The sequence below is a fragment of the Platalea leucorodia genome (genome assembly GCF_965183815.1).
Source record: "Platalea leucorodia genome assembly, chromosome: 1".
Classification (NCBI taxonomy): Eukaryota; Metazoa; Chordata; class Aves; order Pelecaniformes; family Threskiornithidae; genus Platalea; species Platalea leucorodia.
The window spans coordinates 93,561,435-93,584,403 of NC_138823.1; the positions used below are offsets into that span (position 1 = coordinate 93,561,435).

A 22,969-nucleotide genomic window follows, 5' to 3' on the forward strand; every position below is an offset into this window, starting at 1 on the left:
TTCTCTCAGTGACATCCCAGTTCGTAACTATGTGCTTTACATCTCTTAACTCCTCAGTTACCAGGAAAAAGTTTTACTCCTGGCTTAAAACTGTACTGGAGGGGAGAGGATGGGTGGTAAAAATCAGGGTTTAGGCTCTAGTAACTCTCATGGGTAACCTAACTTTTGGAGAAGAACAAGGAGCATAGAATTCATACCTTTAAACCACATCTCCTGGGGCTTGGATCTCATCTGAGCAGCAATATTTATACACATCCATATACACATGCAGTGCTTTTGCTACCGCGTCTTTGCTTTATCATTAGTTTGCTATCCGGTGTCTCACTGCAGCTGAGGCTCCTTCTAGCCTCGTACCTGACAAATAAAGCAGTCTAATGGGCACCGCTTTCATGGCCACAGAAAAAAAAAAAAAAGATGAGCGTGTTAAGGGAAACGCAAGAGGTTCCATGCGCCTCTGGAGTGCTTTCCCCTGACATTTTGCAGGGGCTGTGATGGCCTCACAGCACTGTAATTAGGAAATTCATTTCACACTTGATGGTCTGGTTCTGCACATCTCCACTCACTCTTCACACCTACATTGCAAATAAAAATGCTCACTCGGCATTTTACTTGCGACATGAGTGGTTTTCCTCTTCTGAGCTTAACCAAGGATTTAGCGTGATATACAGTCAGCAGCTACATTTCACTGAAAAGCATTAAATACATAGAACTGCTTGTATGCAGAGGAACCCTGTGACTTACCTTCAGAGGTCTGCAGGGCTTAGGATCCCAAGGAAAGCTACAAGTGCTTTGGAGAGGGCTCCTAATGAGAAGAGGACCAGATCAGAGCATGATGAAACAGGGGCGGTTCCCCCCTAGGGAAAAGCAAATCTGTAGACAGCCTTGGAAGCAACACAAGAAACTTGTACTTGATGTGGAAAGACCAGGGAAGAAAACAGAATATTCTTACTTCAATCCAGCGGATCATTTAAACATAGGTTTAGCACGCAAGGAGGCCCAAACTTTTACTTGGTGGGAAGAGACACGCTGGGCTGAAGCTTTGTTAGAGCAGATCCTCCACCGGGACTCCACTGTAGAAGCCAACTCTGTCCCGGCATAGCAGAGAAACTGGCTCTGAACACTTAAAGAAGGATTTGCCTACATGAATAAATCTGTCTGCAAAGCTGTACACATCTTACCTTTCACCCTAACCTCCCCTGGAGTCAATGGAAATCGGTCAGGAGGGGATGCTTCTTGCTCAAAAGAGAGATCTAAAGCAGCTCAGCTGAACTGTGCCCTAAAATTGCCCGCTTCTCTCCCCTGATCAAGCAAGCCTGGGGCAAATCTCCTCCATCACCCGCAGGTGTCTAATCACAGGAATCTCACCACCACATGTGTGGCTCCCGGCAGATATTTTATCCAGTGCCTAGATTTTTATTTCTGCAATGCTCCCAGCCTGTGATAGCTTTCCCTGTTTTAGCTGACAGCCTTACCCCCCCGCTGAGTGTGGAGCGAACCCGCAGCGAGCAGAGAGAGGAACGCAAGGCAGGGGGAAGCGTTTGGCACACGCAGCCAGCACTCGCCCCTTCCAAGGTGGCTTTTGTCACCTGTTTGCCTGCCTGATCTTCACGGTTGCCACAGGCTAAGTGTCAGTTTGCAACAGGCTCCCGGGGCCGGGCAAGGCTGATTTTGGAGCCCCAGCACAAGCCCCAGCCTCTGCACACACTCGCCTTGCAGGAGGCTGACCCATGCGGAGGCAAAGGGTTGGGCCGGGCTGCAGAGCGGGGATGCGGGGGAGAGCTGGGGACCAGCACAAGCCTGACACAGCCGCAGCAGCGAGGCGGGGGACAGGCGCAGCGGGAGTCTGCCACCATGCATCCCACAATGCTTTGTGCGAGCAGCAAGTGACAAATGTAGGGCAGAGGGGGTGGCCTGCGACCCCCCCCTTTCCCCGAGCTGATCCTGTGCCATGGGACGTCGGGGTATGGCAGCTAAGCCGGGCTTAGCTGCCTCCCGGGATTTAGCGTCGTTGCGGCAGCACGGGCAGAAATTAGCAGGGCTGAGGATTTTGTCTTTTGGCAGATGCCAGAAGAACCGGAGCGGCTTAGGGAAGAAAAGTGATGACCAGTTCCTTTCTTCCCCCTGTTTCTTCAACGTGAAAATGAACGTTTAGAATTTGGAAATGACAATTTTGATTTCTAGAAATACATACAAAATCGGAGGCAGAGGAAACACTAACTAAAAACCCAATCTGTGTCATTAACTTGCTTGTTCTTGAGGCAGAGATGACGCCCTGCCTGTGGTTCAAAAATACAGGTTTCCAGTTGTAAAGGGCTCAGAGCCATCAGCGCGTTGCCTGTATTCTTACCAGCGACAGACAGCACAGTTAAGGAAAATCCTTTTCTGTGATGCCCAGCTTAGCTGTGCCCGGGTGAGAAGTGCGCTGGGCACGAAATTCATACCCAGTGTCGGGCCTTTAATTCACAGTCCCGTTCTGCGGACCTCGGCAAACCCCACTCGCTCGCTTGGTAGGTCCCCCGCAACCCTGAAAGCCTCCAGAGCTGAACGAAGCCAAGGCCACCGTGACCTTCCTCCTCCTCCTCCTCCTCCTCCCCCCCCCTCCTCCTCCCCCCCCCCCCTCCTCCTCCCCCCCATCTCGGGGTGGTGGGGTGGCGTTCCGAGGCTGCACAGCACCGCGCCAGCCCCTTCCCCTGAAACCCCGGGGCTTCCCCCCGGGGCCGCCTGAACCCCGCCGCACCGGCCGTCCCCCGGCAGGCGGGGGTTCCCCTGCCGCCTAGCGGGGCCGCTCCGTCCCTGCGGCCGCCGCCGCCTTAATCCCGCGGCCCCGGCCCCCTGCGGAGCGGGCAGCGGGGGTACGCGGGGCGGGCGGCAGCCTGCGCACGGAGCGGGGTGCGCACCCACCCGCGGTGCGCGCACCCACGGCGGGGCCCGCGCCCGCAGCCAGCCCGCGCCCCGCGGCCGCGCAGGGCCGGCGCCGGGGGCGGCACCGCCGGGGCGGGCGCGTCGAAGCGCCGCCTCCCCGGGCAGCGGGGCGGGCCGCCCGCTCGGGCCTTGCTTGCTGAGGCCTGGCCGCGCCGGGAGAAGGGCCGATGGAGGCGGCGGGCGGCGGGGGAGCAGCGGCGGCGGCGGCGGGCAGCATCGCCCTGCACGACTTCAGCGGGCGGCTGGGCGAGCAGCGGGTGCACTTCCACGCCATGCGGCTGCGGGACTCGCTCTTCCTCTGGGTGGGCGCCGCGCCCGCCCTCGCCAGCCTGGCCGTCGCCATGTGCAGCCCCCGTGTGAGTGTCCCCGCCGCTCCGCCCCGCGGCCGCCGCCCGGCGCTGGCCGGCGACTAAGCCCTGCCCTCTGCTGTGCTCCGCTTGCAGGACAGCGTCCCGGTGGCCGCCTCGCTCCTGGGGGACCCCTCCGACACCGCCTCCGCCTGCCTGGCCCGGCGCTTGGGTAGGTGCGGGGCCCGGGGCCGGGGCGGCGGGAGGGCGCGGGTCGGGCCCGGGCCGGGCCGTTTCTGGCGGCCGGGGAGCCGCCACCCGCGGTCCGGGCGGGCGCGGCGGGGTGCGGCGCTTGCTGGCCCCGGCAGGGCCGGGCGGCCCCGCAGCTGCGGGGCAGCCGCCGCCGGGATGCGCGTTGTTCAGCGGGGCAGCGGTCTGCCCGGCCTCAGCCGGCCGGGTCTCCGCCTCGGGGCACGTCCAGCACCCCCAAACCCGTGTTATTTACTATCCTGACCCTGGCTTTGGGTGTGAGGGAGGGGGCGCACACGCTTGTCCCTATCGAGTGGGATTTTCGGCATCCCTCTCCCTATGAAGCCGTGGCGCTTCCGTGCCGCGGGGTGGGACGGTCACAGCGCAAGGCACCTGCGTTTTGCCTGAAGATGAAGGCGACCTTCCTCGCACCTCGCACCTTTTAGCCCCCAAATTCTGAGAAGTTCTGGCCCGGGAAGCCCTGGATCATCTCACAGATGCCGGCGCTTGATCGGACTGTCCCTGCAGCGTGTAAGGGGCACCGCTCGGGACGCCTCCGTTTGCAGCACCTGTAAGAGTGTCCTGCTATACCTGGTGCAATGCCGACATAGCCAGGTTTCTGAATCTGAATGCTAACTTTCAAACTCCTGTACCTCTAAAAAAATACTTGGCCCAATGCATCCTAGCACCCTCGCATCTCTGGCGGCGGCATCATGCCGGTTCCTCATCGTCACCCACCAGTACCTGACGCGGCTCCAGCTGGAGAACTGCTGAAGTACTCGTTACCGGGTTTTAAATGCAAGATGCTGTGCTGCTCCATCTCATCTTACTTCTGTCGTTTCAGTTGGAAAGGCCACGTAATTCTTCTTAATTATCTGTGTGCTGATCTTCGTCATGGGCGATGTGTCCTGCGTTTGTATTGTCAGGCAGTTTCACGAGTCTACGCTTGCTTCCTCTCCATGGCCGCTAACGCGTATATAAAAAAAGGATTGCTCACAAGACTGGTCTTTGAAAAACAGTCGTAGCATCCTTTCTTCATCCTGATAACTTATCTTTTAATAACTACTCTGGTCTCCCCTGGTGGCAGCTCTTTCTCTACATGTCGGGTTCAATCGTTTCTACTTTAAGTAATAATTCTATGGGGTACTGCATAATAGGATTTCTTTATGTGTAATTAGTGCATTATCCTTAAGAAGTCAGTTACTAAAAATGTAGTCAGAGAGGGTTTACTTTGGATAAACTGTAACAGTTTATTCCATTTTCTGTTTGGTCTCCTCATTACTCATTTCTTCTGAATCTTGCTCTGAGCTTCTGCGTAGTGTTGGAGTCCAGCTAACAGCTCTGAGTTGGCTCAGTGATTCCCACCCTCACCTTTTTCTTTTTTTTTTTTTTTTAGCACATGTGCTATCTTCACGCTTAAAGATTTATTACAGATTTCATAGCTAGAGTTGGTAATAACTTGTCATTTCTTACATTAGTTCTTTCAGTGTTGTAGGAGAGAGGCTGTCCGGGTCACCTGATTTTTTTCCCCAGTAAGTGGTCTAAGTTTTGCTGCCTTTTTTTTTTTTTTTTTTTTAAGGTCCTTTTCTCATTTACATTGCTAATTTTACATACTTTGTTACTGAGAACTGATAGTGTTGCTTGGTACTGGGATACTGGTTACTCTTTATCCTCAGAGCATAATGCACCTTCCTATTTTCTTTCTGTTTGTGCTTTAAGTATCTTTCATTATTTTGTCTTAAGCTTTCTGTGCCAGCAGCGGCCCAGCTAGGCTTTTGGGCCATATTCCTCTGTGTCTGTGCTCTCTAACCTCTGGGTTGCAGTTTTCCTTGCTGGTCAGTCCCTTTTATATTCGTTACAGATATAATTCTTACTCGTGCTATCCTGCTTAAGGTATACTGTATTGAGGAAGGCCTATAGACCTTTTTCACCTTTGGTTGGAAAGAGAAAATCAATAATACACTTCTGGCTTTCAAGAATTATGATGTGGTTCCTCTTCACCTGATCGTAACTGAGTTTCGAGAAAAGAAATAAATCTTCTTTCTGAAATCCTACGCCTTAGTTTTTAGGCTGGCTTTTGTCAGCCCAGCAATTTAAGTCAGCTCACGGTCACTTATTCCAAAATTGTTTATTCTCCTGAAACCATTGGATCTGCAAGATCATCATTAAACATCTCTGTATCTTCTTTGTTTCACAAAGTGCTCGGTAAGGAAATCTGTGTTCTCCCTTGACTAGAAATACCAAGCTTTGCTGTTACTGGTAAGTTTTCCTCTGGGAAATTAAATCCTTGTCACTCCCACGAATTCTGTAATAACAGAGGTGCTATTCACAGCCAAGTCTGACTTGTAGCTGTACTTCCAAGGTTGCCTTTTTAACCGTCCTGCCATGTGGTAATCTTCAGGCAGGCAGTATCTATATTTTTTTTTCCTATGCTGTCACCATTTTTTCCATGCTGTTTCCATTCTGGTCTTTGCAGGCACTAACTTAAGTAGCATACGATGCCATTTGAACTTAAGTATTTTTATTTCTTATACCTCCCAGTCAAATTCCATCACCTGCCTTTTGTTCTGCAACATCAGGTTCCCCGCCCTGGAGCAGAGTTTCAGCGCTGCCGTGCATCAGCGTACGCATTCTTGCGTTGTTTTCTGTGTAGCCTGGCAGGGGTCCTAGCCAGAACAGCTGCATTTGGTGCACTGGCTCTATCATCTTCTCCCTTATTTCAGGGCTGGTTTTGGTTTTTTTTTTTTTTTTTCTCTTCCATTGCTGAAGACACATTCGCCATATTCCTATTCCTCTTCCTACCTATTTCTATATCTGTTTGAATTAGGTGCAGGGACTGTTTCCCACCACCCTGCCTGATTGCTCTGGCAGGAGATGTGTCTCCCTAGTCAAGAAACGCAAATCCTGAAAGTTTGTTTCCTGTAGGTTAGCGGATTCCGATTCTTGAGGAGGTTTTGTCCATTAGTGCCTCCCTTACCTGCATATCCTGAAATCCCAGCGCTTTCGGCCGCAGTGATTGCTGAATACCGCCGTGTCTTCACCTTCCCCCTGTAGGGCCTGGCAGACTTTTGGTGAAGACCACCTCCACCTCTTCTTTGAGCCTTTCCCAGCTGGGCACAGTTCTCCTCTCCCCCACCTCTTTTCCACCACGAATGGTCCACAAACTTATGCCTAACACTTGTTCTCTCCGTTCTCCTGCTTCCACTGGGATCCTCTTCAAGCTTAGATTCGGGCCTTTGCCCTGCGGTAGGAGCAGGTCAGTGCTGCCGTAGTGCCCCTCGGCACTCCGCACATCCCGGACGATGGGCTGCCGAGGAAGCTTTTTCCCCGCAAAAAGCAACAGGGGTTAGCAGCCAGGCTGCGTGTGAAGCAGCCCTGCTGAAGGGTTTTTTTAGGTAGACCTTGTCTTTGTCGGTTTTCTGCTTTACTCTGAAGTTGCAGATGGTCTTCCATGGAGGCACAAGATCTTCCCTCTTCTGTCCTTCTCACGAGAGTCCACGTGTCCAAATGAATCCCCAGGGAAGTGGGGACAGAAGGGGTCCTGCTGGGAGCAGAGCTCCTCGGCGCTGGGAGCAGAGCTCCTCGGCGCAGGCAGCCCTGAGGGATTCACAGTGTTCCCGGGGACTGGAACAGCATCCCAGAGATTCAATCGGATCTCACGCAAACATAATTAAGAAGCTGAGTTTGACACTGCAGTGTACGATGTAGCTTCGTTAGATAGGATAATGGTATTAATTAGTTCAGAATTAGCATTACATTCATTTAGGGCATGATAATGAAGTACTAGTGCTTACCAAACATGCTACTTTATACCACAAAATCTGGCACCAAGCACTAATTTTTTTTTTGCAATCAGAGCAACGTGGTGCGTTATGTATCAGCATTTTGTAGTGCCAAGTCTTAAAAGGCAAATGAGTCCTTGTGCTTCAGAAGCAGCTCTACTCGCTAAGCCAGGAAGCTGGTAACCTGTTAGAACCGAAAATGACAATAAATTGATTTGTGTAATGAAAATGCCTCAAAAGTGCCGTTTAAGTACATTTTATATGTATGTGTAGGTTTCCTGTAGTTAATTTTCCATTTAAAATGGATTGAGCTATTAGGTGTTCTGGTGTCTTTATTTTCAATTTTTGAAATTCAGATGATATTTTTGAATATTCAGCAGAACAGTCTGATTTCTCCCTGGGATCGCCAGCTCCCAGCGCATTCCCTGCCAGGAATATCTCGTGACCCAAATACCATTTTTGTTGTCTTCTATTTCCCACAACGCCACTTTAAATTTAGTGCCTATTTTTCCTCTACGGTGCTTACATTCCTCACAAAGTTTTGCTTTAGCAGTGTATAAAGAGAGTTACAAATTTGCAATATTACTGTAGTAAAATCTAAGTAGGATTCCATTTTATTTGTAAAACACTTCTTGGTGGTATCTGTTCTGCTCTGATAATTAAGTCTTCCTGCCTCAGCGGACGTTATTTTTGTCACTGTTAATTAGCTCTGTCATGGAAGGCAGTGCTTAATTTTATAGCACCTGTCTCTAGGTATTTGCCATGACAGTAGCCTGGAACTTGTGCTTGGCTTCATCATATTCAACCCAGGTGCCCCAGCCTCCTGAAGTGTTCATGGGCACCGTATAAATAAAGGTTAAAGGGAACAAAATTATCGACAGCAGGCTTAGACAAGAGCGGTGCACACTTTTGGAGGCCTTTTTAGGCGTTCATAATAAAAGAGAACTTTGTTAACGAGGGCCTAATCGCTTTCTTGTGCGCTTCCCCTCTGTAAGTGTTTTTCACAGCATAGAGTTACCAACTCGTAAACTAGATTTCAGTGCTAGGAGTTCGGTATAGTCTGTGGTTTCACTTAAACTGTGCTATATTTAAGAAGCGTCCAAAATCCACTAAAAGCACTGCGAGGCTTTCTAGTGACTAACGGCTTTTTGCATCAGGCCAAAAACTAGTCGATGGTCACCAGGCTTATATTGCCCATCTCGATGACGTGCATGGTTTTGCCCCACGTGCAAACGTGCTCAGGCGTTTGTTCTGCTATTCCTTTATAACTGGGTCCAGCACAGCAAGAGTGGAGAATGTTGTCTTAGAAATCTGCATGCTATGGCATTTTAAAAGGCTTGCTTGAATACTATCATCACTTTTATGTAAGAGCAAACTATGGCTGAATACTGTGTTTTGTGTTTTAGCCAGCAAGACCAAAAAACAGGTATTTGTCAGCTACAATCTTCAAAACACAGACAGCAATTTCACCTTACTCATAGAAAACAGGATCAAAGAAGAAATGATGGCTTTTCCAGAGAAGTTCTGACTTTGCTTCATTGCAAAATAACCTGAGTTTTTGTTTTAGAAAAACTGATTGCAATTTTCACACTGACATTGAGTTAGTATATTTGTTTTGTATTGTTTTCATTGAATTTGCAGTTGTTATTAAATATAGCTGGACCTAAATACAGTTGGAGCTGGATTATTTTTTTTCAAGTTTACTACCCTGTTAAGTAGGGGACAGGTGAGTAAAAAATACTTTGCTATATGAGAATGTCATCATAAAAGTGCCTGCAGCATCTAGCCTGCATTCAGTACTGGGATCTGCTGGGAAATCAGTTCCAAGTTTTACCTTGTACAATTAATCTACTCTGTAGTAGTAGTATTGAACACAGTCTTGCAGCTTTTAGTGTTCAAATAATAATAAAGCCCCTATTTTTTGTATTGAAAAGCTGTAACATAAAATGAGCATTACCTTGCTCTACCTTCTTAGCCCCTGGTGGTCGTAGTACTAGTGCTAAACACTGCATTTCCTTCTGCCTCTTGGGCACCGAGAACACTAGAAGGGCTTCACAAAGGGTTTTCTCTACATCCCCGAGGGCCGTGTAGAAGGAAAAAGCCCAGTGTGAATTTTGGAGCAATAGATCAATCTGTCAGGCTGCTAGAAGAGCATCATGTGTGTAAACTGAGCACACTCATTAGGAAAATCAGAGCAGTCGCTACCACCACCGCAAAGCATCCTGCTGCTACATCTCTGGACTTGCTTTTAGGTAGGATGGGTGTCCTTTCAAAGGCAGGCGCAAGTGCTACTTTATTCGACAAGAAGGGCAGCTAAAAGTCAACTATACAGAAAAGCCCAAACCAACCACAGAGCCAACGGCACGGTGACCGTTTGCAGCCGTCGATAGGTGCTGTGCTATGGCACACCACCTACTATTCCCAGCAATTTGGAGGAACGCTGAGCGTAGCAACCTGATGAGCCAGTCCAGGTTATTTCTATTGCATTGCAAGTTGAGCCCCGACTCCGGTGTAAAAGCTTCCGATACAAACAAAAACTACTAGTGCCGCTGCTAAACAACTGTCCTAACATACTACAGAAAACTGATGAACTTACCTTGCTGGGGTGCCATAATCAGCAATTAAAACCTGTAACCCAGAGGTTGCTGACGTAGAAGGCGCAGCCCCTGATGACTCTCTTGTCCGAAGGGGTCTGAGCACCCAGCGGCTTCGACGTTGCAGATCTGATGTGGGCGCAGAGGGTCCTTCCTTACCTGGTGGGAAGAGCCGCCGGTCCTTGGCCACGGTTCAAGATCAGAATAGTAAAAAAGCAACTGTTGGAGGGTATTTTCTTTTTAATTTACACCACCCAGGAAACAGAGTCAACTATTCTTCTGTGATTGACTCTAAAGGATAATTAGTTGCAAATCAATGCGCTGATTTAATTAGCCTGATTTACAACCAGCTCATTCTGTTTGTAGAGGAGGGTAGGACTGTTTGCTGAGGTGTCGCCGACATTAGCTGCTGCCGGGCTGTTTCCAAAGTCACTGCGAGGGAGCCAGACCAAGGAGAGCAAACTGATGGGACAACGTCATTTTATTCTGTACATTTACATACAAAGTTCTTTTCAGTAGGTACAACAGATGTAACATCATGCAGACATTTAGCTTGTAAGACTGTTTTCAGTACTTGATTTAAGCTTGTGCTATGAGGAAGCACCACCAGACTATTCATGATCAAAACATACAGTAACACGATTCTTTAAAACTTCATCAGAAACTGAAATGGGGAGGGAGGTCTCACCCACTAGACATAACACACCGTACTCCTTTCCCGAAACATTTTACACAATACATTTAAAATGAGGTTTGTCATTTTATTTTTCTTACAAAAAAAAAAAAACAACCCAAAAAAAAGTTACAGCAGGGGAGATCATCCCCCCACTTCATAGTGTTGTCTTATGTGCCAGCTACAGGCGCAACTTGACTTGACATTCACAGAGTTCAGTTAATGGCACTTCTGCTTCCAATTTGGTGACCTGTAGTGTTTGGCTCCAGGAAGTGGCAACAGTTAAGTAAAATACTTCCATTAAAAAAAAAAAAGCCTGCTCAATGAAACCAAAAAGTAAATCATACAACCCCCTTTCTGAACGGCCACAAAACGCTTGCAAACAGGTGACTGTCGTTATCCATTTGCAGCATGTCTGGCAACAAAAGCAGTACTGAAACCTTAAAAGGGGACAAAGCCCCCAAGATCAAGCATAATGTCACTTTCACATTTTTGTTTAAACTGACAAAGATGGAAGAAAGCCCTTAAATGGTAAACCCAAAGAAAAATCCACCGGTGGGCTTAGAGGTTACCGAAGGTTCACAGAAAAAGGCCAAAATGGACAGGACAGCTTTGACCGCTTCCCCTGTTGTGGTGGCCAGCAAGAGCCGCCTGAGAAAAGCCTTTCCCAGTGACGGCTGCGGAGGAGACGCGGCCGAGGGGCCGGCGGTGCGGCAGGCTGGGACCCCCGCGGAGCGCCCTGTCCTGCCGCAGGACGAGGCAGAGCAGGGCGAGCATCTCCGCGGTTCCCTTCTGCCCCTCCTGCATCCCCTGGTCCCCGACTCCTCCGCACAAGATACGCTTAGCAAAAGCCTTCCAACTCTGTGAGTGCGTGTGGAAAAAACTAATCATCACAGAAGCATTCATCTTTTCAGGAAAAGGAGCAAAACTGGAGCTGCCAAGGCAGGAAATTAGTTTGTGTTGTATTGTCATGACTGAGGCAGAGGGCCAGACCAACTTGAGAAGCTGGGGCTCCCCGTGTTGCAGAAGATCAGTACCGACTACCTGGTTTCAGGCAAAAAAACCCCAAAAAGCAGCAAATCAAGTCAATTTTCTAGGAATTTTTAAAAAAATAAATTGCTGCGTGTTCCTGTCACCTAGTTTGTTTACTATATAAACGTTGATATGTTTAAACAACCATTCTCTTCCCTGGGCCCGTCTGTCATCAGAGAGCAACCACCAGAATAGGAAACGATAAAGTGCTGTGGACAACAGCGGTGAGCACACCAGGACCGCTGACGGTGCTAAAAGCAGCCGGTTTAATAGGCTTGTGGATGGTCTACAAGAGCCGTACCGTAGCTTGCGCACACACGCACAGAGACCACGAAGGAAGGAGCCGCTGGCTCCACGGCACGATGGGTGGCAGGACGCCGCTCTTCACCTCTGCGCTCGCCCCTGCTCCTCCGCTGTCAGGCCTTTTTCCATTAAGAATTGTCCTGCTTCTTCAATTTTTTGTTGTGAACCCACTTTTTCCGTCCCGCCCCCCCAAATGTGTGTGGCTCGCAACAAGCATCTCATATCGAAGGCAAGAGTTATTGCACAAATTTGGCACGTGAATACTGCGTGAATGGGGAAGGCCTGGGTTTTTTCCTTAGGTGAACGCAGACTGCAGAAGTCTCATCGCAGAACAAAAAGAGAAGCAGCCGCACTCAAGCTCGACAATAAAACTTGAGCATAGGGAAGATCGGGCTCTGGCTGTCACAGCAAGTCTAGCAAAGGTGAAAAAAAACAGTAGTGTAACTTTGGGCAAAACTACCATCAACTGGTCCAGTGTTTCTTACCAGGCTCAAGAAGAACCCGAATGTCCACATCCTCTGTACAAAAATTAGCAGCTTTAGGACAACATTGTTACTTTGAACACAACAATCTCTGTCGCTTCTGCAGGTCTACCTGTCCCCTCGCACTCGTCAGCGTCTGAGGCTGCACCACTTACTGCAAAGCCTGCTGCGGAGCACGTATCTCTGATTTATTGGGGCCTGTAAGAGGACATCGGCAGCCTAATGGAGGATGGAAATTGTTAGGTACAGTAGTTAGTCGACAATATATACAGCAAAGGAGGAAGGGGGAGGGAAGGTAGAGGAGGAAAGTGCAAATGAGCGCTTTCCATGCATACTAACGCCAGATGTACATCAAACAAAGTGGCAATCATATGGACACTCAATACAACATCGACATCCTGCTGCTCTGTTTGTTTGAACGTCTGCACTACTGAGCAATCACAAATGGATGGCCTGAGTGAGAAAGGAGAAGAGGGAGGGAGAGCAGGGAGGTTAACTGCAATGCAAGAAAGCTGTTTGTTTACGAAGACCTTGCATTGAACTAGATCCTCATGATATTCACACAGTGAGAACCAAAAGCCAACGGCCAAAGGAAATAGTTGGTTTGGGGGCTGGAGGAGAGAAGCCAAGTGGCCACTATCAAAGTGCCATCTGCACAGTAGGAGACAAACTGGATGCTCACTTTGCTTAGCCTAGAGTAGGATCGATCCAATTCAAGTAAACTTTTTTTTTCCTGAATGAAAATCCTACAAGAGCAGTTGGGGCAGGGGGGGAAATCTGGGTGAGTTCACTGTATATTCTTGGGTCAGAACCAGAAAACATCTCTAAAAGCCTCAAGATGGCCAACAGCAGACTGTAAGTCATTATTCACAGGCTATCAATTCATTCCTTTCCAACAGTCACTTAAGCGTTTTGTCCACTTAAATTGAAAACAAAAGCCCTCATTCTACAAACAGGTAAGGCAATGCCAGGACACTCATTTCCCAGGAGCGGGAATCCCAGCTGTGCTGCCTTTTGGAATAAAAGTACAGACCGTAGCCCGTGCTCCTTACTTTTTGTCCCTGCTGGTCTATGCTCTTCTCAATCAGGGATTCTCGGCCTCCTGGTAATTAAAGCCATTCTTGGCAAAACTAATTTTTGCATCGTTCATCAAATCATTTACATCATCTACATTACTATTAAAGACCAGCAGGAACTGGCTAAAATAGATTAATGGACTGTTAAAATGCAGAAGGCTGATTCTCATTGAAAAATCAGCTTGTTTGGGTAGGATTTTCTTCACTGCATTTGGTGAAAAGAAAAAAAAGTACTAATTTAGAAAGTAACTTTTAAGTGCACACGGGCTATAAAAACAAACATAAGCTGCCTAAAATGCAGTCAGAGTCACAACAGGTTTTGTTTTTGTTTTTTCTTCTTTTTTTTTTTTTTTTTTTTGTGTATACAAACACAGCAGGCAACCTGGGTGCTTGGACTTTCTAGACAGGCAGAAGAATGTTGCACAAGTCTAAATTTCAGTCAATTCAACTTTGCAGTGGATCCCTCTTTCCTTTAAAGAAAGGAACACAAAAACAAAACAGAAAATACCCCCCCCCCCATGGTTTCTTTCTTGGAATGGCTGCACCTCTTATAATAAGATGGCTTCATTTTTGTGATCTATGAAAGGAAAAGGAAATAAAGTGCTTCTTGAGAATAAATCAAAATAAATATACATATTTAATGGCAGGAAAAAAAGAGTTCTGAAGGGCTACCTCCAGCCAGGTCTTTTCTCAGATGAGTCTTTCCCCCATAACTTTTTCAAGAGCAATCTGCACAACAGTTGAAGATGCCAAAAAGTTGCTTTAGCAGCAGAGTTGAATTCCCCCAAGTCTGTGTCTGCTCCATCACTGGTTTGTAAAATCTGTGCAAAACACCTTTGCCCAAAGTGCTGCTCTTCCTGCACAACAGCATCAAATAAAATACAAAAGAAAGAGGAGAAGGAAAAAAAAAACCCAACCAAAAAAAAAGAAGGAAAAAAAAAATCCACCCGGTTACATCGACTTCATCCCGTTGGCAGTGGTGTTCTCCGAGATCCCGTCGCTCACAGCTGCCGAGTCATGGAGGCCGGAGTAATCCTTGAGTTCAGAGTTTGTCAGGAGCAGGGGCTGCTCCCCCTTCTTGTGCGGCAGGAGGGGCTGCCGGGTGTAATGTTCCCCGTCCGGGATGTTCTCGGGCAGGTTCTGGTTCTTGCTCTCCGGCAGCAGCAGGATGCAGATGATACAGATGAGCGTACAGCAGGCGAAGATGACATGGTGGAGGAAGTAGCCTTTCTGGTTGTGGAGCTCCATGATGGGGGCGGTCAGGCGGCCGAAGCCCGCGCTGGCCAGGACCAGCCCCAGCCCGCCTCCCCTGCAAAGACAGCAGAGGTAAGAGCCCGGCCCTGCAGCCCGCTCCTGCCACTGCAGCCCCATCGGCACTGCGGTGGGGAGCCCACAGCCCCGACGGGTCCCCCAGACTACGCCCCTGTCTGCCATGCACCCCGGCATCCAAAATACCTAAGGCAAACCTGGTTTGCTCACAGCTTTCATACTCCACAGTTACTCCAGTAGGGAGTTGCTTTGCTGTTGTAGATCATTGCTGCCTATTTGCCTCAGCGTGAGGAAATAACTCTACTCGCTTAAGTATCTTTTCATACCCATATAACTGCCCCCACATAAGGAGAAGAGGAGCTTTATCATGTGAGTGTGTAGACAGCCCCCTGAAGTATTCCCATTTCCAAGTATTCCCATATTCAGTGAGGGAAAACTGGATTTTGCTTAGCATGCCAGCCTTCTCCAGCTTAGACGACACACCAAGAAGCAGTAGGTGCAGAAGTCAATTCTGACTGCCTCTAAAGTATCTGGCATCAATCAGGAGTGGAGACAGGAGATTAGACTTTACAGACCCCTGCCTCGATTCATTATACCAAACACTGAGTGCTGAAATATTTTCTCCATAAAAACATGTTATGGCTGGAACCTCTCAAAACACCGATGTTGTAAAAAAATGCATAATTTTCAGGAAAAAAAAAGAGAACATAGCTAGCGGTCAGAATAGGAGAACAAGAGTTTGGGATTAATTTCCGAGACCTCCTCTTGAGTCACTGTGCAAGTTGAGGTCAGTCCCTCACTTCACTCTTTCTTGCTTTTCTTGTGTATTCTTGTATCACAGAAAGGTTACAAAAAGGTTAGCATTGGTGAAATGCTTAAATTATAAATAGGTAACTTCATAAAATATTCTTTATGGCAGAAATGCTTATTTATTAAATGCAATGTACTTGTATGTTGAGATCATGCATGCACACCAAAAAACAGTGAAAACACATTAAAGCTTAAAAAAAAGTGTGAAAATAACCTCATCTTCCTCACAAGTGTGAAAGTCACTTGTGCAAGCCAAAGTCAGTGCTCTCTCCTGATGCTTGGCTATGCCAGCAACCTCTCTTGCAATTCCTCGTCTTGCTCCTCAGCGTCTCTCCAGGCCCCGGAGCAGGCAGGCCTGGCACACCCCCGGCCGCCTGCGCACGCCCACCTCGTTTTGAGGCACAGCTTGTGCTCCCGGGACCTGATCCTGCTGGGTGACCCCATACAGAAGTGGCACCGCAGGCATTTCTCTGGGGCAGACCATTCTCTCCTCCTGCCATGGCACGACCGAGGTCTCCGGCCAGAGGAGCGTCACCCTCAAGCGACTCGCTTTAGCAATATCTCAGAGTGGCAGTTTGTCCTTCATTTTCCAAAGACCCTGCTGCCTGCAGAGGGAGGTCTCCCTGTAAGCTTAATCGCTGGCACCCTGCTCCCCACTCCCCCATCAAGCTTGCCCGGGCAGCATGCTTCCTGCGGCTCCTCCGGGAGATGCCACCTAATCCCAAACCCTCTGGTGATCAGACGGGCTCAGGTGCTTCAGTTCCTGGCCCAATGGCAGAGATGTAATTATTAATGATAACCAGACCTTACAGAAGACAACTGCAGAAGGCAAATGAACTGCTTTACATCAACTACTTGGAAAGAAAAGTTTCATTGACTATTGAGCATACTAGAAATCACAGCACTATAAACCTACAAATGCCAAAATCACTCAGCCAACCACTGTGTTAAAGCTAATTTTCACCTGATCCTTTCCAAAATCCACTGCTGCTTACTTGGCAGCTAAAGGGCAGCAAGCACAGGTTTCAAAAGATGCTCTTGGGACACTGACTGGATCAAAAATTCACGTATGTATCTTCTAATTCTCCAGACTCAGCACAGCATCTTTCACGGACAACAGTGATTTCCCCAAATACCGCAAAAGCCCTTATTAAAACTTGCCAGCTTTCCGATGGCAATTTAGAAACCCAGCTGAATGCGCCCATTGTGCAACTGGCCTCCCTGCAACTTCATTAATACCCTCACATGAGTAATCGACACAACCAGCCCCGAATGCATGGCAAAGCACTCTCCAAGCTGGCTTGGGAGCAACAAAAGCCTGGCTCATTTACATCAGCGTTCGCTACTGCTAAATTGTATCTCAAACCCCGAGAAGGACCTGAGGTGAGTTTTAAAAGCCGCTGTAGAAGGACATCAAGCAAGCTGAAAGGAAACAGGAAAAGGCAACAACAAAGATGGCTCTGTCATTACAGGTCAAGCGGCTTCAGATTCAGAGGGGAAAAAAAGTTTTTCCATATGATGTCAGTAGTTAGAGCAGGCATTACTTTATCCAGCGCCATCAAAACCTGGCAGAAGGTGGCTTGAAAATACATTTTGGTATGCATCCTAGAAGATTTTTTTTTTTTTTTAATGTTTGACTATACTGAAAAAATGAAAATGGAAAAAAAAAACAAACCCAAAACGCCCTGAAAATACTGTCAGGAATTTTTTGTTGTTCATGTGTATGTCAGGAAAACGGATACAGGGCAGGAGAGGCAGCACCCTCATAATCCACACTCTTTTTGCATGCGTCATGGGGCAGCAGGTGCAAACCAAGAACATGCAGGGTGTTTCGAGGCACTGCTCCTCCTCAGTACGAGGTCTCCCGTGGCTCGGGGCCAGCGTCTGTACTTCAAACGCGCTCCGAGGTGCAGAGTGGAGCCAAGGGAGGGAGTGTGAGGGCTGCTGGCACCCACAGTGAGCCCCAGCTTCTCCCCTTGCGCCTCCGCCTGGCAGCAGCTGCTGTGGGGGGCCTTCCCACGGCATGGCCCCATGGGTGATCAGAGCCCCTTCCCCGACCTCTGCTTGCCCGGTGGCAGCAAGGCAGGATGGTTTGCATGAGGCTTATGGTCCTGGCATGGGCAAACTGCAAAAGGATGTTGGTCCAAAACTGTGTCCTCAGAAAAAGCCTCCCTGTTGACAGGGGAGAATTTCATCGCTTGCTACCACTGTGTTTTTTCAGAGAGCAGCAAAACATCCCCACTGATATTCTTTGCTCGAACCAGACTAAACCTAAGAAAGGGGACTTGCCCTTCTCAGCACTGCTCAAGGGAGCAGAGAAATGTTAATCCAATCTTCAGATGGCCATTTGTCTGTCTTGAGCAAACGGGTTGACACGTGGCACGGCTCAGAGTACAAAAGAGCCAGAAAGCTACTCAGGCTGGAGGAGACTTTGGGAGAGCACCTACTCCAGCCTCCCACACAAAGCAGGGCCAACACGGAATTCAGACCAGGTTTTTAGGGCTTTGTCCAGTCAGCTCAGCCACTTCTTGAAGTCAATCCCTGAAAACCTCCCTGTTTTTTCCCTGCCTTTCCTGTACATAAGTGACCTTGTTGTGTGCTAGAGCCTAGGCCAGAGCTCCAGTAACACACCAGGACACCCTTGGGCTCATGGGGCAAGGCACCGCCTTTGAAAAGCCAGGCCTGGTTCAGGTTCCAGTAAACAGCACTGTACACCACTGGAAATTTGGTTTGAGACAGCTATTGTAATTTGGCCATCGCTGCCCACTCTTCATTTCTTTGGCCAGGTGGGCACAAACGCAGGACATGGTGAGAAAAAACCAGATCTCTCTTCCACTTGGTAGTAACTCAGCATGCAGAGAATGGGGAGAGGACACACCATGCTTTCCTCAGCCTATTCCTGTTTAGCAGCCGTGCAGACTGCAGTGCTGTTCCCATCAAGATTATTAGAGATGGATTATCGGCGCCACTTAGTGCTTAAATTCAGCATTTGGAAGGAGCTCTGTACTGAAGCCCCCGGTACAAGGAACAGGAGCTCCTGGTGAAGCCCTCCTACCTAGCGCCAGGAGACCGGGGTGCAGTGCAAGGGTACGAAGGACCCCTCTGTGCCACCTGACAGCGTGGGACCTCTGTGTTTCTGGAGCAGGTGGCACCTCTTGGCGATGAAGACGGCTCTCTTCCTCCTACACCGCTGTAACTGTTCATGTCAACACCACAGCAGTAGAGCTGGATGGGCGCTATGGCTTCTCTATCATGCCACTGCTACCCCGATAACGGCAGTGCTGTTTTCCTCCCTCAGGGATGGGGGGTTACAGGTAAAGGATTTGATCAGGGAAACCCCAGAGACAGCCCCAGCGCGCTCTCTGCCTCCCTTTTCCTTAAGGTTCTTCGAGATTCAACCAAAAGCATATTAAGATGGCCTGGAACACTAAAGAGCATCCAAGGCAGTATTTTGGAGAACAGGTTACGAGGGAGCAGCCAGATCCCACCGAAACACAAGACGCAAGGCAGCTTAACCACACCTCTGCCTGAGACAGGTTTATGCACCATCCTGTGCTCTACCTCCTAATTACAGCCCTGAGTGGAACTCATCAAGAGCTTCACGGTGGTAGGACTGCAAAGCGCTGCAGAGCGTCATCATCCCTATTAATATACGGGGACCCTGAGGCATATCCAGCTATTGTCACTCACTCGGTGTCACCCAGCAGAGGCAGCGGAAGCAGAATTTCGGCTCCCAGCCAGCATTTTGTCCCCTTCCCTGTAGCAACGTAAGTGATTTAAGGAAAAGCCTTGCTAAGTTCACACTGCGCATCTGACCCTACTTGGCAGATTCTCTTCTGGTTGACGTGGCCAATTCCTTATCTATGTGGCTTTCAAACAGAGACAAGGAGAAAATTAAAGAGGCATAAAAACACCAAACTGACTGACACACACATAAGTAAATAGCTGTTAGTGTTTCAGGCTGCTGTATAATCTCCTCACTACTCACACTGCCTTTCCCTGCAGAAATAATGTTATCTGTAAAATACATTCACAAAGTCAGATAGCTTGGAAGAAAAGGCCATGGACCAAGGAGACTCTGTCTACTCAGCTGACAGTTTTGCTACAATACTTTTGCAAAGTTATTGAAAGGGCATATAATTTGGAGAGAAAAAGAAAAAAAAGAGTATCCTCTTCCCTCCACCCTCTCTCCCTCCCACCCATATGGCCTACATTCCCGGGATTTAGACTGAACACAAGGAAAAAATTTTTCATGATGAGGGTGGTGGAACACTGGAACGGGCTGCCCAAAGAGGTGGTAGATGCCCCATCCTTGGAAACATTCAGGATCAGGTTGGATGGGGCTCTGAGCAACCTGATCTAGTTGAAGATGTCCCTGCCCATTGCAGGGGGGCTGGACTAGATGGCCTTTACAGGTCCCTTCCATCCCAAAGCAGTCTGTGATTCTATGATTGTATGAAATTCAATGGAGTCAGGGCGGACTCCTGAATCCCTGTGGCATTGCTGAAAGCATAACACAGAACACACAAGCACAACCTTTGTGCTGTGAAAGATAACAGCGAATATATAAAATGTTACAAAACCCTGACTACACAAAAAAGACATTTTATGGGAAGTTCTCCGGCGAAGATCATCTGCCTGATTTCTACTACTGCCCAGGATGAAAGCGCTCCTTTTTAGAAAAACCTTGAGCCCCTGCTAAGATAGATCTGGGTGCAAAGAGAAAGATGACTTTATCTGCAATAAAGGCAGACCACTCACACTGGTGCTGCTGTAGGAGAGGCAGACTTGCAGAGCACGTATACATACCAAAAGCATTTAACACTGCATGTTGCAAGACCTCCTTTCCACCGAAGCACCCCTATAGCTGGCCTGATTAACCTGCCCTATGGAGGCAGGGATTGCCTGCACCTATGTCCTCCCCTGCACACTCGTGGAATTTCTCTTTTAGTATCAAGCCATAGACTCACATGGTCACTGCTTGTACAAATCCAGCAGAGTAAGCAAAGCAGCAGCATGGTTCAACTGCACAATCTGGTTCAGCTAAGTATTTAAGACCATACTGCACTGCAAACAAATGCAATTCATAAGATGCCTGGCCTGCTGATAATCACCACGATGGGACACAAGGTGGAGCCATCAGAAGCAAAGCCTCTCTGTCTACAGACAGGCATTTATTTAGGCAGACTGACTGCAGCGACATTAAATTAAAGAGCGGCCCAAAAATTGCTGTGAGGTCTCCAATTATGGGGGATTTCCCCTCCCATACAATGTGTTAAGTTACACAGCCAGTTATCAATTAAATGAGAATATTTTTGTCCCCATCTTTTGAAGAGGGGGGCTCCAATGTCTCACCTGATTACCGTGGGTGTGATTTCAGCACAGAAGAATACGCTGAGGCTTCCAACAGCATGCGAAGAAAACATACCCACAATGGAAAACGCGGTAGAGAATTTGTCTTTGACGCTGTCACTCATACCTGTCAAGACAAGTGTGTTCATGAAAACCGAGAAAGAGGCCAAACTTCCAAGGAAGAAAACAAGAAAACAGGTTTATGTTACTCATTCTCCCTAGACAAGAATTTGAGTCATTTCTGCAATACTAATTTAAAACTGGTATTTATAAAATCCATTCCCCAAGCACCCGAGACACAAACATATGTGAAAAAAATCATAAAGTCACGCCAAAAATGGCAGCGATCTCTGAATTATTTATGCCCAGCCACCACAAAAAGGTAAAACCCAAGAAAAAACACATCTTTGGGCAGTCTTTTAGGCACCAGCCACTTCCCTCCCACGTTTGACAGACAGGCGGAGGCAGGCAGCGTTCATCAAGCTGCCAAACATCTGGTACGGCTCGGTGGCTTAGGCACTGGAGAGGCTTGCAGGACAAGAGGGGAAAGAAATAAAAGTGCTCCCATCTCCGTGCTAAGCCCCTGCACGTGATCAGTCTACAAACTCTGTTGTAACCCCCAGCTTGACAGCCTTCGCCTGACAACTCTGGGCGAGAAAAGCCGATGCCAAGGACGCTAAGCACTCCCCTAAGTCACTGTGTCCAGCAAGGCTGTTTGCTCAATCATTTCACGGCTGGATGGCAGCAAGGGTTCTGGGAGCAAGCAGCGTCTATCAAGCACAGGGAGAAACCCCAGTAAATCTAAACAAAGCTAAAGGAAACTGCCTCCGGGCCACGATGACAATACGTCCCTTCACTTGACCCTCGCTCATCACCTTCTGCAGGCAGGGCTGGGATATCTGATCCAGGGTTGTACAAGCTCACGTGGGCTGTCCTGGCCAGCGAGGAGGCCACGTTGTTCGCAAAGACTGTTGGGCCAGACGAGGGGAACACACGGCGCCTAACAGGAGCGCTGGGGAAAGGACTGGAGCTCTGCAGCTAACGCCCCCCACCTTCCTCCAGCCAAGTCCCAGGAGCTGCCCAGAGGAAGGGCTGCTCATCAGTGTACAGTCCCAAGCAGGTGCACTTTCTTGGTTGGATCGAACGAAAAGTAACACCTGCTTTTCTTCTTGCTGAATATATCAGCTTTCAGGAGAGCAAAAGGTGTTCGGGAGCTCTTAGGTTACAACTTCTGAAACGTGCTACAGCCTGCTCAGGGCTAAGCCCTTTCTGCAATACACCCCAGGTCTGTGGGAGAGAGCAAATACTGCCCGCAGATAAGGAGGTGAGCACGGCACCTTGCAAACTATGGGTCTCTGAGGCTCCCTGGCAACTCTTGCATAGTGGGTGAGGCTGCACCACTGACCCTGCAGGGTCGTGACTGCTCAGCAGAACAGGCCTTGAAAAGGCTGGGCAAGGACAGTCCGTTAAATCAAATACAGAAGGGTAAATTTTGTTCCCCTGTAGCCTGCACTGCATTGCTATTACAGTACTTCAGGCTGGGATAAGGTGCCCAGGGAAGTATTTTCTAAGATGCCTAAGTCCCCTTTATCAGAAGGGACTTTAGCATCTCAGATCTTTCTGGAAAAGACCAAACTGGGAATGCTGCTTCTGAGGAGACTTTCTGAGAAAGCCTTGCCCCATATGTAAAAATAAACCTTGGGGGATGTCTGCACCCTCTCTTGACATGCAGAGGCAAGTCAGGCTATGTAGAGGGGATGCTACACCGTGAGAATGCATATAAACAACAGGCCTGCCTACGAGCGGGATCCCAAGGCACTGTGTAGAAGTGGGCTTTCCCCCTGCACCCCTCTGCAGCGGCAGCTCCGCTCTGGGTGCTTTGGCCCTGGCCTTTGGGATCTACCCGCTCCCAGGGGAGCGCTTCCTGCATGACGCAGACTCGTCTGTAAACCATACCTGAGTCTGGAAGTTGACTGTATTTTCCAATCACTGGATCCAAGACCACAGAAGTTAGAGTAAGACAAAAATAAGAGAGAAAGGGAGAGAAAAAAAGAACATACTGTTATTACATATTTATCCAAAGGAAAAGGAAAAAAAAAAAAAAAGGTAAATCCCACATGCCACCCTAGCCCCCCCCA

General features: G+C 48.6%; 2 protein-coding genes across 3 annotated transcripts in view; one reads left to right on the top strand and one right to left on the bottom strand.

Moving 5' to 3' along the window:
- Positions 1–3,089: 3,089 nt before the first annotated feature.
- PSMG4 (proteasome assembly chaperone 4) lies at positions 3,090–8,807 on the top strand (the record flags this gene model as incomplete). The annotated part of the gene is made up of 3 exons (XM_082312799.1): positions 3,090–3,278; positions 3,366–3,441; positions 8,647–8,807. 3 exons carry the CDS (start codon positions 3,090–3,092, stop codon positions 8,766–8,768), a joined length of 387 nt encoding a protein of 128 aa, XP_082168925.1. The 3' UTR covers positions 8,769–8,807.
- A 5,120-nt stretch (positions 8,808–13,927) lies between these two features.
- SLC22A23 (solute carrier family 22 member 23) overlaps positions 13,928–22,969 on the bottom strand; it is a 114,942-nt gene continuing 105,900 nt past the window's right edge. For both annotated transcript variants that reach the window (XM_082320873.1, XM_082320872.1), the window contains 3 exons: positions 22,788–22,820; positions 20,835–20,958; positions 13,928–14,709 (listed from right to left, as the gene is read on the bottom strand). In XM_082320873.1, the coding sequence (XP_082176999.1) occupies positions 14,352–14,709; positions 20,835–20,958; positions 22,788–22,820 (515 nt within the window). In that variant the 3' untranslated portion in view covers positions 13,928–14,351. The remainder of the gene's footprint in view (positions 14,710–20,834; positions 20,959–22,787; positions 22,821–22,969) is intronic.